Source organism: Rhopalosiphum maidis, chromosome 2 (assembly GCF_003676215.2).
Source record: "Rhopalosiphum maidis isolate BTI-1 chromosome 2, ASM367621v3, whole genome shotgun sequence".
Taxonomy (NCBI): Eukaryota; Metazoa; Arthropoda; class Insecta; order Hemiptera; family Aphididae; genus Rhopalosiphum; species Rhopalosiphum maidis.
Window position 1 is genome coordinate 72,190,839 of NC_040878.1, and position 17,967 is coordinate 72,208,805.

At 25.3% G+C, this 17,967-nt stretch overlaps 2 protein-coding genes across 2 annotated transcripts; both read right to left on the reverse strand.

Annotated features, from left to right (window-relative positions):
• Positions 1-337: 337 nt before the first annotated feature.
• LOC113550896 (probable cytochrome P450 305a1) lies at positions 338-8,602 on the reverse strand. The gene is made up of 8 exons (XM_026952848.1): positions 7,145-8,602; positions 3,311-3,565; positions 2,176-2,564; positions 1,638-1,746; positions 1,165-1,345; positions 966-1,083; positions 594-735; positions 338-510 (listed from the first exon to the last, which is right to left on the reverse strand). The coding sequence occupies exons 1-8, from the start codon at positions 7,245-7,247 to the stop codon at positions 341-343; spliced, it is 1,467 nt and encodes a 488-aa protein (XP_026808649.1). The 5' UTR covers positions 7,248-8,602; the 3' UTR covers positions 338-340.
• A 25-nt stretch (positions 8,603-8,627) lies between these two features.
• Positions 8,628-17,110, reverse strand: LOC113550897 (venom protease-like). Its single transcript, XM_026952849.1, has 9 exons — positions 16,868-17,110; positions 15,126-15,273; positions 14,926-15,038; positions 13,142-13,489; positions 12,878-13,025; positions 9,743-9,909; positions 9,225-9,326; positions 8,984-9,132; positions 8,628-8,909 (listed from the first exon to the last, which is right to left on the reverse strand). Exons 3-9 carry the CDS (start codon positions 15,008-15,010, stop codon positions 8,748-8,750), a joined length of 1,161 nt encoding a protein of 386 aa, XP_026808650.1. The 5' UTR covers positions 15,011-15,038; positions 15,126-15,273; positions 16,868-17,110; the 3' UTR covers positions 8,628-8,747.
• Between the last annotated feature and the right edge of the window lie 857 nt (positions 17,111-17,967).

The window sequence follows — 17,967 nt, forward strand, 5'->3', positions numbered from 1 at the left end:
TTTTTAATGTTAAAGGTGATGAGAACATACGAAAAATATATATATCATTCTAAAACAAATACATTTATCACTCCACTCAGAATATAAAACATCGTTTCAACAATGCATAAACTATATGTATTCATAGAAATTGTAGAAAATAATGTATCTGTCTAAAATATTTACATTCAAAAAAAATTTAAGTACGTGGAGATTATACGTAGCAATTATTATTAAGTTATAATTTAAAAATCTGCGTTGATTTTTGTCTTATCATAATTACAGAAATCGGTATCACCGCCATTGGGCTATTGCCATGGGAATTAGGAAATAACGTTAAAACAAAATACACTAAAAATGTTCATTTTCTTTTAGACATTTTTATTTTGTAAGGCTTTGGTGTCATAAGTATACCACAATTTAATCCATCGGGTAACCGATCGATTTCGATAATAAAATCATGTATTAAGTTGGCAAATACTAAGCTAACAAACCGCTGTGCTAACGCTTCACCAGGACATCGTCTTTTTCCTACAACAAATAAACAATGGCATTATTATTATTTATTAAGCATAATTACATCATAATGCAGACGTATAAATTAAACTATTTACCAAATCCAAAAAAATACATGTCTTCAATTGTATTGAGTTTTTCGTTTGTATCCATAAACCTCTCTGGGCGAAATACTTCAGGGTCATCCCATTTCAACGGATTGTGGTGTACTGAATATAAACTCATCAAAAGTGTTGTATTCTATGAATAAAAATTAAAACTTTATTATATTTTTTTTGAATCGCTAAACATTTTATTTACAAAATATTAAAATCAAAATTCAAAACATCAAATACATTTAATATTTTATGGACAGGGTAAAATTCATGCAAATAAAATATTCATAAAAGGGAAACTATTTCAAAAATGCTTCACTATAACATGATATAAACTGATTATAACTAAATATAAGCATTGAAGACACATTATACCTTAGGTATACTATATCCATTAAGATTTGTATTTCTTAACACACGTCTAGGACCTATAATTGGTGTCACATGATTCAGTCTCTTCGTCTCTAAAAGCACCGCTTCCACATATCGATTTCTATATTTAAAAATAGATTTAATACGAAAACAATTATATAATTAATAAATAATTTAAAGATGCCCATTCAATTTATTTTACTTAAGAATTTGTTCGGCTGTAATATACGTTCCCGGAGGTTGGATCTCATCCAGAATAGATTGAACTTTAGTCTGGACATCTGGCCACCGAGCCATAGCCAATATAGCAAAATCCAATGTACTACTAGTTGTTGATGATCCAGCAATAAATAAGTCCAAACAAACAGCTATCAATTGTTCTTCTGAAATAATTAATTATTTTAAAATGTATTAGAATGAACATATAATAATAATATCGAATGTATGATATTATATTGTTATTATTATTTGTTATATGCAATTCCGAGGATGTATACAATTATAATTAAGATTTAATAGATTTTACTTAAATGCCATAGATTTTAAATCACTAATTATGAAAAAAGATAATATTATTTAAATGTATTAGAGTAATTATATTTATAAATTACAATACTTCAAATTAAATTTATGCTGAATAATTAATCATGCAATTAAATATATCATACTACAAACCAGTAAACATTGTATTGTGTATATCTTCTTTTTTCATTTGATGTAAATATGCGTCTATAAAGTCCCTGGTAGTGTCAGTTATCGTTTTCTTGTGATCCGCAATATTATTCTATATTAAATATATATATATATATGTATTGTTCAATATTGTATGTATTTTACGGATTAACCTTTATAAAATAATTTATTAACACAAAATAAATAAATAGATGTTGTCATTTTTAGGAAATTTCATTCTGAGAGTAGGATGCTTAACATAGAAAAATCACAAATATAATATTAGGTACTTACTTAATATTAAAAACCTCTAAATTACGATATTTGTGTTTATTGCACACCTATCTCTTAATTAATCAATACAAGAGAAAATATTTTACTGTTAGGTATTTATTTTTTTTTTTAATAAAACACTTATAAGTGTCAAAATATTATGCAAAACGCAGGGATAGACAAAACAAAATACAGAATCATGAATATTTGCTAAGTTTAAATCATATAAGAAATTATAAAAAATATAACGATTTTAATGAGATCTTACAGATATCAAGGAATAAAGTTGCTGATTGATATCAGTTATGAGTGAGTAACCCGTCCTGATAGGTGCCAAATGCCGTAGCCACGGCATCTGGTTAAGCAGCCCACCAGCCATATCGAATGCTGAACTTCGTTTCCTCATCAACGCTAACAACTTAGGGTCTTCAAACTTGGTGCCCGCTGTTAGCTCCCATAAAACATTCATTACAGCTGATTGCAAGTGTAAAGTTGGTGTTACACTTTCTGTCGTATCAATTAGACGTTGTACCATGTGTTGATATTCATCATAAATCAATTCGTCCGCCCTTCTTTGTCCTAAACCAAGTAACTTCAAATGTCTGACCGCAAACGATCTGTGTACTTTCCAAAGATCTCCGTCGGTCATTGTTATACCTAGTTTAATGCATACCACGTATATAATGAATAATTAGGATCAATGGGCTCCTATAGCAATTCCTACTTTATTTTTTTGTAAAATGCAATATATTTATGAACAATTAAAATATATTTTAAATTATCAAGATTTTAAGCTTTATTTTTCACGTTTAATCATTTGTTTTTAAGTTCGTATCTTACTATAAACGTTAAAATATTTAATAATTTAAAAAAATCTTTATTTTTGAATTCTTATTTGAATGCATAAAATCTTATTAAAAAATATTAATAATAATAACAATATTATTGTAAAATGCTAATAAAATATACATAGTTTTTTAATTATTCGTTTGACACATAGTAATTGATAATATTTCAAAAGAAAAATTTCAACAAGATCACGAGATCTTAGTCGTTGACTTGTTTTAAATTACACTTAAGATAATATTTTTATATTGTATTCCCATACTATAAATTGTATAGTACAAAAAACCAAAATATTGATAATGAGTGTAAGTATAAGGAGATTCAATAAAAAGGATAATTCATAAAAAAATATTTTCAAAAAATGCAAGTATAAAGATCAAAATTGTTGGCAAAACCTTATTAATTATTAGTAATTTATTACTAGAACTTGCAATTATTATTTTTAACAATATTGTGTTAACTATTTTATTTTCAAATTGCATTTATACATTTTTCAATAAAGTAAAAAAATATTTTATAAGTTCGACATTTAATGTGATAACTAATTATGTATTTACCTCTACGTTTACCCATTGTCCGGAGTCTCATAAAAAAATTATCAGGTCGACCTTGAAATTCGTCTCTATGAAACGTTTCACTCAATAGATCGTTTCCAAACACAATAACGACGTATTCACGTCCTAATTTCAACCCAATAATATCAGAATTATATCTTTGACGAAGTTCCTCTAAAGCTAAATATTGGCCGTTTTTGATAGACGATAGTTTAGCTAATTGATACGTATTTCCCACAAACGGTATCCATTTTGGCCCTAAGTATGTATAAAAATAAAATAATAAAACAAACATTAATATACATTACTAAACGTATATACTTAATACTTGTATACAAAGAAATCCATTAAGCATTATTACTCCGATGTTTTCCTTTAATAATGAATTATTTGAAATCCTAACTTTTTGGGACATTTAAATATATTCAAAGGCCATATTTTCAAATTCTTAAATGCTTTTGTACTACTTAAGAGCTAAGGAGTATTTTGTGTTTTTGTTTAAAATGAGTACCTCGATTCTCATGTAAATTATTTAGTGGATAATTATTTTGAAATTTCTAATAGACCTAATAAAAATGTGAACGAGTAGGTTTTTAATTATTAAAATGTTTATTTTAAGTATAATATTATTTGGATATGTATAAATAAAATAAAAAATATGATTTAATAACATAATATTAAAATGAAAATGCTTTTATAAAAATAGAAAATTGATTTTTTTTTAAGAAATTAGATTTATTGGATCTAGTACTTACTATATACTTCGATAATTTTACAAATTATAAATTATGATAGGTTAATATTAATTAGTAAAATTTCCAAATCACCATAACTCCTATTATTCTTGCATCTTCCAAACCCATAATTATGAAACTGGTATCCTTAATACACGAAATAGTGTAAATCAAAAATAACTTGTAAGATACCATCATGACCATGATGCTTCAAATTTTTCAGAAAAATTATCTGCTAAATTATTTACAATAAAAAATGGAAGTTATCATTTAAAAAAATTAGAGTTTACATCTCTACAGAATCCTCCTAAAATTGTACAAAGAATTTTAAAATTTGTTATTCAAATCCCGTAAAAAAATGTTCACGGGGTTTTCTAAATTTAGTGATAATTGAATAATATTAATATAATATTGTAGTCTGTAGTATAAAATGAAAATGTATAGTTTCAGACTTTCAGTACTTAAATACGGGCATGTAAAGAAAGTTATGTTATAAATGGAATGATTATAAAAAAAAAACTAATCCAATTGAAAATCATTATACTACAATATTACGTAGTGTTAATATATATAAATATATATAAAAAAGTTTTAACCTTAAAAAATTGTAGAATACCTACCAAAAAATGTTATCAATTTATCATATAAATAACTTATCGGAAAAAGAATTTCAAAGTAAAAATATTTATTCAGAATTCAATGTTTGTGTAAAAAGTATGTGTAATAATATTCTAACTAAATGATTAAAAAAATATTTATAACTAAAATTAAATCTTTTTTGAATACATAGATACTAAAATATAATAGATAGTTTTAATTTTTTAATTTCGTACGCCCAACCCCACATATTCATAATAATAAAAGGTATACACATTTGAACATCATATACTAAATAACTATAAATGTGTATACCTACACGGTGATTCAAAATATTTGTTACAGCCAGGGCCGTATTTAGGGGGTGAACAGGGGGATATTGCCCCAGGCGGCTGATTATGAGGGCGGCCCTAGTTACAGCCATTTTATCATACAAGTATAAAATATTCATGATAGAGAAAAATTGTTGGTATGAAAGTTTTTTTATTCAGAATTATCTAAAATGATTATTTATTTTTATATTTTTTTTTACAATACTTTTGGGGGTCAATTTTATGGAAACATAAAACACTTTTTTTACAATCATAATGTGAGGAACTTTTTTCGTAGTATTTTGATATATAAAAATCGAAATTCAGACGAGCAGTTTATGAGTTATAAGTATTTAAAATTATATGAACAGAGTTATGTTAACCAACATGTTTCGGGGCATTTCAATAACCACTCCACTCATCTAAACTTTTAATGCTTATAACTCTTAAACTTACTACCTATTTGAATTTTTATTTTTATGTATCGAAATTCTACAAAAAAAATTCTTCATGTTAGGATTGTAAAAAAGTATAGATTTCCATTTAAAATTCTATAGGTGACCCACAAAACCCATGTTAAAATATTGTAAAAATTTATAAAAATTACTTATCATTTTAGATATTTCTAAATAAAAAAACTTCGTATTAATAATTTTTCTTTATTATAAATATTTATATGATGAAATGGCTATAGCATAATTTGAATCACCTTGTATATATATATATAGACAAACTAGTTCTATCAAAACTATTCAAATGTTAGTTCCCGATTAAATAGTGAATTATCATTTTGGCCAAAAAACCATAAAGAAAACTGAATTCCATATTTTTGTTCACACATTTTTATCACAACATGACCTTCAAATTTCAAACCGGCCGTTTTAATATTTTTGACCCGTTTCTATAATTAAATATTTTTATACTATAACTGATAACTATTTACCAACTATAATTTGATGGAGATAAAAATAATAGTAATGTTGTATTTTTCAATAAATACTTAAATACTCTTAAATACATTTGTTTAAAATAATATTTTAAATGTTTTAAAATATATATATAAAAAAAATGATGTACAAAATATTAAAAATATCATTAACATTTTAATTAGTGTATGAATAACACTGTGACAATCATAAAATAAATCAATTATAATATGTAGTAATACTTTTATCAATTTTTCTCATAGAATTCTATAAGATTTAGAAAATATAATAGGTAAGCTAGTTACACGCAATCAGTACTACCAATTTGTAATTATAGAGTACAATATTGCAACCTTTATATAGTAATGTAAATACATACTACAATATATACCAAAATTTCATAAGTATATATAAAAATAGGTATACGATATTATAGTAATGTATTATTTTATTATTACAGTGAATAATGACGATAATACTAAATAATTTCATGTTATAATTTAACCATACTAAAAAAAACCCAAGTACCCATCTACTCTAATAATTGGTTATATGGTATTATAATTATAATTAGTATTTGTAAATATATTTTAATCATCATAATAACTATCCTAATTATTATGTAACCATTAATCAGAAAATTTATAACTTCAAAACTCTATAACTGTAATAATGTATCTAATAATTTTTCATACTATAATATATTATATTATAGTGTGTGTATTGTTACTTGTTTATTAGGTAACTCAAGTAATATTATGTGAAATACTAAAATGTGTTTATTACGTAAAACAATAAAATACGTAATAACAAAATTACAAAGTACATGTCACATATTTTGGGACAGTCTCACACCATATATTTATAAAAGCATATTATAATATTATAGTATTATACAATACGCAACAGTGTTTAAAATGTAGAAAATAAACGAGTAAATATAAAATGAAAAATTATAATTCTTATTTTAAAAGAATTTACATAAACATAACATTTTAACTATAATTTACGAGTATAATTTATTAATTTCACAATACTAGTTTATTTCTTTGTAAAATAGTTTTGAAAGTACTAACAGATCTTTTTTACAATATATCCACATGGATTCTTGCATACCAAACTCCAGTAGCTAATAATAAATTAATTATTTGAATACTACGATGCGATTCAAGATATATGTTACTTATCTACATACCTACTAACTTTATTAGCCAATTTTAAAGCAAGTCATTGTTGAAATAAAAATAATTCTGAAAATTTAGACTTTACCTGGTGGATAGTTTTTTGGTTTCCTACACGTACGGAGAGCGATCAAAAACAGAATGACTGTAACGAAACATACAAAATACCAAGACATTAATAACAGAGACATGATATTATTATTGTTTAGTTAGCGCTGGGACAGGTTAGAATAACGATAGGACAAACGACGCACGTGGTAGCCGGCGAACGACTGACCGTTTTTTATTCACTCATATAACAGTGTTTCAATCGTATTTATTTAATATAGCAATGACAAAGAATACTAGTTATAATAATAATAATAATAATAATAATAAATCGCCTCTGCAGAATCAGATACATGCGTGTCGTGTGTGTAAATTTGTATAATACTATATGGTATATGTATAATTACAATAATTTGTGGAGTAAAAAAGTGGGGATATTTCCGTTGTCCACTGTCCAACAATAAAATATGTTGTATAAATAATTATAAACACCATTAGTTTTGGCCGTTTGCCCGGTCATATTATACAGAGTGATATTCACACCGTACTGTACAAGTTATTAACTATTAAATATAAAGGCAATAATTATTATCGAATACAACATAATGTATCACGTGTTGAGAAAGAGATACTTATAGATAAATATATACAACTGGATAAAAAAGATGTTCATCCTTAAATTATTGTTTATAATGAACAGTGTTCTCTATTGTGATACAAAATTATATTTTAAATAGAGAAATAGTTTTTTATTTTTCTGTAAATTGTAAAGCGGATGGCTTCTTTTTTTGTAATGTTAATGTATCCAAACAGAAATTTATACGATTAGTTTTTGAGTTATTTAATTTTGGGAACTAAAGAGCTATGATAATTTTAAAATTAAAAAATTTTTATATTAATTCATCAAAATTTAATATTATATATCATAATTTATAGATTTATAAGACCATTTTTAAGGATTATTATCCTTGGTAAATACATTTTAATAACTCAAAAATAACTCGTTTAAATTTCGATATATAAACACCAAACTTATCAAAAAAATCACCTACATAATAATTTAAAGTAAAGGTAGGTTTTCATTTGATTAAAAAATTTTGTATCACTATAACTCATAGCATACAATACAAATATTACTCTGTATATAGTCACATGTACCTATTTAACTTTTAAGTGTCTCTTTCTCGGCAGATATATAAACATAAAATTAAAATATGAATTTTTATAAAACCTATAATTTTATTCTTTTTGCATTAGCTATTTTTCCACTTAACATAATCTCCGTCACCAAGTAGGTAGTTGAATGTTATCAACATGCTATGAAGTATGTATAAAAATTCAATTAAAGAACTAATTATTTTAGGTTCAATAAATCACAAATCACAAATCATAATTTATAATATTAAATAATAAAAGTAGGTATTAAGTATTTTTTCATTTTAACGTGAAACACTTATATCTGTTATAATATTATAAAATAATCAATTATAATTTTAATACAAATAATATCATTTTTAAAATAATTAAGGTTAATATTAAGTAGATAACTGATTAAAAATAAATAAACCGATTACATGGAGTTGTCTGTTTTTTTTCGTTTCGTTCTAAGGTAAAATTCATATTAAACAGTACAAATATTCAATTTAACTGTAATTCATGTTATCTGCGATCCATTCAACAAATGATGTCACTCTAGTATATACACCCGGATAGCCCGGTTCAGCACACTTAAATCCAAAAGACACAACACCCACTAAATAATATTGATTACCATTTGGCCACATCAAGGGGCCTCCGGAATCTCCCTAAAATAACCATGAAAATTTTAAATATATTATAAATACATAATATAATAAAATATAATAATTTTAATCAGCACCTGACAAGCGTCTTTTCCGCCTGCTAAAGATCCAGCGCACAATATTCTGTCATCAATAACGGCTTTTTTATTAGCAAATGCTCGTTTACACTCTGCATTATCTAACACGGGTATCTGAATTTCCATTAGAGTTGTAGTACTAGGCCCCCCTACAGAATACATATAATATTAATAAAACAAAATATATTTAATATACCTATTTATAATGTACGGTAAATGTACTCTATATTTATTTACTTACGAAATGACGTGGCACCCCATCCAGCAACAAACGGTACAGATTTAACTAACTTATTGGCTCTATGATGCGACAAGATGGGTAAACAGATAGGTTGAATAAATTCTAAAAGAAAAAAGTGTATACTATAAATCAATGTCAGATATTAAATCAATTGTATTTAATATAGATACTAATACATAGGTAATAAAAACAAAAGAGTTTATGTATTTGAAAATAGAGACGCCAATATTTACAAAATACTTTTTTATAGTTAAATAATTATCTATGTCTTTTTACATATTTATAATAACGGTACGCATTAAATAATAATAATAATATAATAATATACATTAATTAAAAAAGTTTAGAGCGTTTTATATTCTACATAACTTATTTGTAAGTATTTTAAATTACAAATATTAAATTTCAAGATGCAAAGGAGAACGACCGACAGAAGAGTCAACGTTGACCGGGTTATATAATAATATATTATTTAAAAAATATATTGTCTTAAATACTGCTTAATAATTAATACTTACGATCGAATCTAACATTATTTTCTAATTTTAATAATGCAATGTCATTGGTATATTCTTGTGCGTTATATTTTTCATGTGTTATGACACGTGAAATTGGAATATCTATTGGTTGAGCTCCGTCATTCGTCTTAGGATCTAAGTTCAAATCACCTAAATGTGCAACAGCTCTGAAAAAATAAATAGTTTGAAGCTACGATATTATTTATTTATGATTTTTAAAAATTAATTTAGTATAAAAAATGTTTGATATATTGTTTGAATCACCTTTGACAATAGTCGGTAATTAAATCAATGACATAATTTATATTAGGTATATGGTATAGTAAGTTATAGAATCAACTCACTGCTTAAAATCTATTTAAAATTAATATATTTATTTTTTGTAACCGTGTTTTATAATCAAGTTATTATTTTATTATTGTATTAAGTATATTTTATTTTACTTTTAACCCTTCAAAATAATAACAAAATCAAATTTTTTTCCAGAAACCACACTCAGAGTTATAACTCAACGAATTTTTTCCTACACTGGCCCTAAGATGATAACAAACATAAAAATAAATGCACACGTAATTTTAAAATGAATCTCATCGCTCAGCTCATAATTGGAAATTTAAGCTGTCTTTTTTTATTTTCAACGATTTATTTTAATCAAAAAAAATTAATTTAAAAATAGAAACAGTAATAATGTCGAAATAGCATATGAAATAATGAACGTTTACAGTTAAAATAAATATCCAGAACATATTTTTTAACAATACGTTTGTAGATACGTGCCTAAAAATTTTTTCATATTTTTATATAGCAATAACGTAAAAAAATACATATATATTACCCAAATCTACAAATATTTTTCGAGGGATCGTAAGTTTGTACACCAGAGTAGAAGGTAAAAAATGACATACGTTAATCCTATATATATATATATATATATATATATATATATATATATGTGTGTATGTGTGTGTTTGTGTGTGATGTATAAATCCCGACACGAATATAAAAATGAGATTTATAGGTAAAAAAAATACGTATGTTACTTCCTACACGACGGAAAAAGGTATGTACTCGTATATAAACAATTATCAAACTGATTAAATGAAAAAAATATAACAGTGCAAAGTAGGTGTAAATGATGTAATAATATAATTGCACTCGCTTCGATCATTATGCGTGGTGCCTATACTATACGTTATTTATTATAACGATATCTAACTAATCGATATAACATGACATATTAATTCGATTTTTCGACAAAATATTTATGACTTTTCATTACCGATAAAAATATTATAGAAAACAATACCGAACAATTTACATTACCACATTGGATAATAACAATTATGTTAGTATTATTCGAAACATTAGTAGTGTGCATATTTGTTACGAAGTGACGATGAGCAAAAATCACGTATCCTTATGTTTAGTGAAAAAGCCAAACACTTACTAGTTTTAAATGATTTTCAATTTTTTAAACATCATAATATTATATCTAAAAAAAATAATGAAAACACATGACTGAGTGTTATAAATAAGTATAGTGAAAAAGTATAGAGCCAACCCTAGCTTTTGCGGGGCCCTGAACAAAATAATTTTGCGGGGCTCTTTTTCCAATAGGTAGGTTTGAACGAAAATTAAAATGTTTTTATTTTTCATCAAGATACCAACGTAAAGTTGGTCATTAATAAGGTTGTACAAAAAATAAAAACAATTAATTTAATTCAATAACTCTAATTAAAATAAACATTGTGACGTAGGGATGATGCGCGTGTCTCACCGCATTGTTGGGCCTGCAAGGGTCTTAAATAATAATATAAAATGTAAAGAAACAATTTTATCGTTTAATCATAATAAATTTAAATATAATAAAAATATTTACCACCAGGTGACATCAGCAGTTTATATTCTTCAATCAACATCTAATAAAAGTAAAAAATTGGTGGCTAGCATGTATAATATAGTAAGTATATAGTATCGTATACACATGTCATCTACAAAGAATAAAAACAAAACCGAATAACTCGCAACATGCAATTAGCCAGCAGCAGGAATAATACTATTATAGTAGGCTATGCATATTATTTTTGACCATAACTTCCATAACGCTATTAATATATTTTGTTTAATCCGGAAAAATATGTTAATCGAAAGTTCGTATCGGTTTCCTCTTAGCATACCCTTGTCATAAATGGCGACTACAATCGGAAATCTACCAACTAAAATAGTCTGGCGACTACAATCGTTGACAGACGACGCTGATTCGTGTATACGTGGTAGTGGTATCAAGTGTTTAGCTATTCAATTAAAAACTAATAATTTATAATAATGTTAATAAGATCGCCGTTGCTCATAGCTGTGAATGGTTTAGATTTATTCCCGATGTTGTAATATGTTATAATATTGTTCTTTTAAAATATTTGTCTTATTTATGTAACTGAAATATTTTTTTCAATATAAATAACTATGTAATAATATGGAATTCTTATAAAATATGGTGCGGGGCCTAGGACAAATGTCCCATAGTCATGCAAGTGATGAAACTTTAAAATTATAACAAATTAATATATATCTTATAAGAGAAAAGATTTAAATTCTATATGGCGTGTAGGAAATTACATACGTACTTACGTACTATTGTGTAAACCTTACATATCACATATGTACCTTGTTGTTACCGTTTAGGAACTTACATATTATGTATCTATTTTTTACCGTATAGGAAATTACATTCACCCCACTTTTCAATCTGGAATTCTGAACACAAAGTGGTAATAGAGTAGCTGATGAAACAGTTTATCACGAAGTATAGTTGGTGTTTGTTTTGTTAGTAATATAAAATAATATAATCAAGGATCATATGTACACATTTTGATAATATTTATATTAGTAAATACTTGTCAACGTGTGTATTTTGTCATGAACAGCAATAATAAATATATTTTTAAAATAGATGATTGCAAGTTCACCAAGTGTCTATATAACATATTTTTTTTAACAACATTTACACATATTATACCCCGTCATAAAAACATTAAGAACATAATATGATACTCATTATGTCAAATTGTGTAAATAAAATGAAAGAATTTTAATCTAATTTATAAACTTAATGGACGTATTATTAAAAACACTTACAATTTTCGATTTCCAATACCGACGGTGCAGTGGGCAGCTGTTATTACGTATCTTTCTGATATTAAAGTACCTCCACACAACCACTGATAATCAGGACTTGGCCTACTGAGATCTCGATATCCAAGGGCTGTCATCCAGGGCCATGCGCCTAAATATGTGTTGAAAAATCAATATATTTAATTCAACGAGTAATTTATATAAACTTAATAAGAACTACTACATATTTTGTAAAATTTTTCAAAAATTAAATATGATTTAATTTACCTAATTCAGCTGGATTTCCTCCGACTATTCGAATGTGGCTAGCATTAGTCCGACCACAAGTCTTTTGAGAAGGCAATTTGATCGACGTAACGGTTTCGTAAACTGTTGATCCGGACGGATTAGGTCTTGGAGTAGTTATCCTTTGAGTGGTATCAGGGTTATTGGAAAGAGGTTCATTTTCCAATGGACAACATACCTTAGGATCTTTACCCTCATATCCACACATAGAGTTTCTAAGAAAAGTGACAACAGTAGCATTTTTTCTCTGAGTTTCTAATAGTATTCGTAGTGGTGGACATGATTTTATGTTAATACAAGAGCCGTTGAGATCATTTGGCGTGAAACATTCTAAAAAACAATAAGGTAATACATTATTTTTATTATAACAAATAAGTAATGGTTAAATTGCTTAAATTCAATGAAGTAGCAATACCTATTATAATTTAATTTAGGATGATTAACTGAAAATAATAGTTATAGCAAAATAGTAATTGTTTGAAAATTAAACGTTTACTTTTTCATCAGTTTAAAGAACTTAAAATAATATTAATCGTATAGAACTATTAACTCGATATTGATAAACCACAAATAATTTAAGTATATGAATAAGCATAGGACGTTTACATCGCTATTTATTAATATTAATAATAAACGTGTGACTGAAAAATATGTCCAGTCTTAATAAATAATATAATTTTGTAATTACAATTATTTAACTAAAAGGAAAAAAGATTAATATAAGCTGATAGACCTTATTCGTTCAAAATTATTTTTCGTATGTAACGATTTATCAATAAATAAATATAACATATAAATTACAGTAAGCTACTCAATCATAAGGTATGGTCAACACCTATTATACTGCCCTCTCCGTTATTTCTATGAATTATTCTATTTTTAAAATGAATACGATGAAATGTATATATTAACATGGAAAAAAATAACTCCGAGGTATTCTATAGAGTTATACATTAAAACCATCAAAAAAAGCGTTTATTATATGATCATTTATTTTTCTAATGTAAATTGTAATATAAACTGTGATGACATTTAACAAACTTAAATAATATTTTAAAATATTTAGATATCTAATGAAAACCCTAGATTTGTTAACTTAATAGTAAATATAACAAAAAAATTAAATCGTATATAACACGAAAACTAATAATTTAAAAAAATTATACACATAGCTCAAAACTTCGTCAAATTTTTAAAAAATATTATCAGTTTGACATGTATAAAACACTTATTAATTTTTAAATAATAATTTTAATTTTAAAAATACAATAGTCTTTTAGTTCTCTTTATTCATTAATAGTCCAATCTATCATACTCAATTCAAAATCATGATAGTTTAATCACTATTAATACTGACTTGTTTTAAAGTAAATCTAACAAGGACAAGCAATTCATTGAATTGCATATTATAATGCTAAGCGCCTTTTGATTTAATTATAATAACTGCATAAGCTAAACAATTTAATCGTAATTCCATCCGTGAAAATAAACAATTAAAAAACAAACAATTTTTATTACTGTTAACAGGTATAGTTATTTAAATTGCATATATTCAATAAAATTATTTTAAAAAAACAGTGTTCAGAACCACCTATAGATCTGGAGCAAACTATTCTTTACATTTTTCTGGTAGGTATCTACAATCGCTGAAGTTGACGTTAAAATTTATCAAGTATTTTTTGAGTATAAAGTAGAACTACACACACATTGCTTTTTATATACATTGATTAAACAATAGTATTAAATAATTAGGAAATGCAACACACCATTATTGGATTGTGCCTCTACTCTTCTACCAATCTCCTGACTGAACACGAATACTATACAAATAATAAATTTAGATTTGTCCATGTTCAATTAAGAAAACCAAACCGTGTACCTAAACACAAAAATGTAAGACACAATTGTATAAATTAATAACACACAACATGTTAAAGTCTACTCAATTATCGAAAATATATATTACCTTCTGTGATTACTTCTTGATTATGCTGCAGTTTTGATTATAATTACGTGATAAATATGTTCATGGACATTGATTATTTCTGATCGAAGGTAATCAATGTTTACAATATATAATAAACGTGGCCTAGCCTTCGTCAACTGATGAATCCCTATAATGTTTTTCATTAATTTAATAACATTTATACACCCATACAATTATACAGTATTAATATTAAATATATAGATATACGTCTAAAATAGTGTCCTAAGAGCATTACAATAGGTCAAACTGATTAGGTACCATTGATTATTATACCTATCGTCAATAGTAATTCTATATAAAAATCAATCGATGGCTTTTAGTCTTATAATCATAATTCATATAGGTATATATTGTATATTAATAACAACTTTATATATATAATACAATTTATAAATATGTTTTATTGATCGACTGTCTAAATACTCTAAATGGTGATTATGAAATACATCATCTTTAATCTACCCTAAAATAATGATTTTTAAATTTATTATTATTTATTTATCCGATAATCATATTTCAGGCATATTAAAATGGAATAATAAATGCACTTAGTTACTTATAGAAACATAATAATAATAATAAAGCAACAAAATACAATTTCAATTTGTTTGTTACTTTTATCCATAATACTTCAATTAGAATACACAAGAATACGTTATGTGAAATATTTAAAAATTAAAATTGACATACCAAATATAATATAATGCGTAAGAAATTAGTTGTTATAATTGTTCGATTTTATAGATTTATTTCTAGATATCTTATCAATCATGTTGTAAAAAACAATCAATAATTATGAGAAAATAATGATTAATTAATATGTATATGGTTACCAGCTATGTTCGTCAATAACTTTCCATCTTGATTCATTTAAACGTACATTTTTCAAAATATTGCTTATCTACCATTGGTATTATTTAGTTACATGTATGGTACCTATGGTATTTTACAAGTTGTTTTGGTACTTACAATTTTAACTTTATTATTCACGTCATTTAAAAACTAGAAGAAGGGATCTATTATATTTATAACTAATACTAAATATACATTATTTATCCATAAAGTTGATCACTTACCAGATATTATCTAGATAAGATAAAACATTTGTAATTTTATTGAAATTTAATTCAAATTTAAAATTAATTAATTTCATTTTTAGTTTATGTAATTAGACAGGTATACAATATAAAAATATCTATATAAGTATTTATAATACACTAATTATATTTCAATGCAGAAATAATTTTCTAGTAAAATTTGAAAACAAATTACATCATTAACCTAACGAATAATGGAACCAAATGTATACTTTAATATTTTATGCAATATTAAAATGATGTTAAAATTGTTTTTGGAAAAAATATAACTATGAAATGGAGGGGGATAACATTGTTTCATTTTTATAATTGGCCAGTTAATGTTATAATTGACCAGTTATACTAAACAACATCCCCCAAAAAGTTAAATTACGACTCTAGATTACATCCTGAAAATTACTTATAAAAATAGTGAGAATCGATATGTTATACTGAAGGTCTAGGTCATGATTTCAAGGTAAAATGTATTTGATAAGCAGACAAGTAAACTATAGTTAAAATATGTATTATTTATATTTCTAAATAATATTATAGAAAAATAAATATGTATAATTTATTAATATGTATAGAAATAAAAAAACTCGTGGAAATAATTTAAATGAAAAAAATGTGCAGTTATATTACCTGTTAATTTGTTGATGGCTTCTATTATTTTGACGTTAGTTTATTGATAGAATAAACTAGTAACTACCACAATAATCAGTGTATTTGTCTGACTTAATTTATTTGTACCTTGTACGATAAGTAGGAACAATAAACAATGAACGAGTGATCAGTAGAACGCCAAAAGAGATACTAATAAAATAAGGTAATTTGATAAATAATTAAAATTCATATACTCATCAGCAGTTGCAAATCCCACCTCCAATTCGCTTTGTTCAAAACCGGTCGACTAATATGATTTTAGTACGTCTAACGCTATAGCTTGAAAACAGGTTCCCGATTGTGTATGGTAAAAATTTGTAGAAAACAGATAATAATAATTAATAATAATAACAACATAAAAATGATTATATGTTCTAAATCGTATTTTATACATATAAATTAATATCTTTATAAGAAACATATGATGAATATTATTTATGTGGTAATACCACTACGTCACTAAAACAATTTTGTTTTAGTAAAAGATAAGCCGTTGGTATGTACACAATTTGAGGCCTAAGTAAGGGGAAAAGTTAAAACAAAAGAATACTTAATTTTGATCAAAAAAACTAAGGACATTGTAAAAAAATATCTCCAAATGCTATTAAGCTCATTAGTTATTGACGACATTTATCATTTTAGAGGATAATGTTCAATCATGAAATTATCAATATAATAACTGCATGTATATTATCTCACCTAGATAAATATTGTTTAAGTTATATAATGTTCATCTTAGATGAAAAAGCCATACCTGAATTAATGTATCTATAGGTAAAATTTCGAACTGCAACGGACACATTTGAATATTCATAAACAATTTTGAATTGTCATGAAATAATTAAAATTAATAAGACTATTCTGGGAAGTGTTTCTTATATTTATATAATTAATAGAATTCGGTGAAACGTACACATCAATTCAAAGTAAATAAGAATATTTCTTCGAAATTACATGAATTTTATCGATGTATAACAATACGTGTTTATACCAAATATGTTACTATTAAGAGGACGCTACACCAGCATGTGATGCCTCCGTCTTATATGCGTACAACATAGCAGATCAGTGAGGGGCGA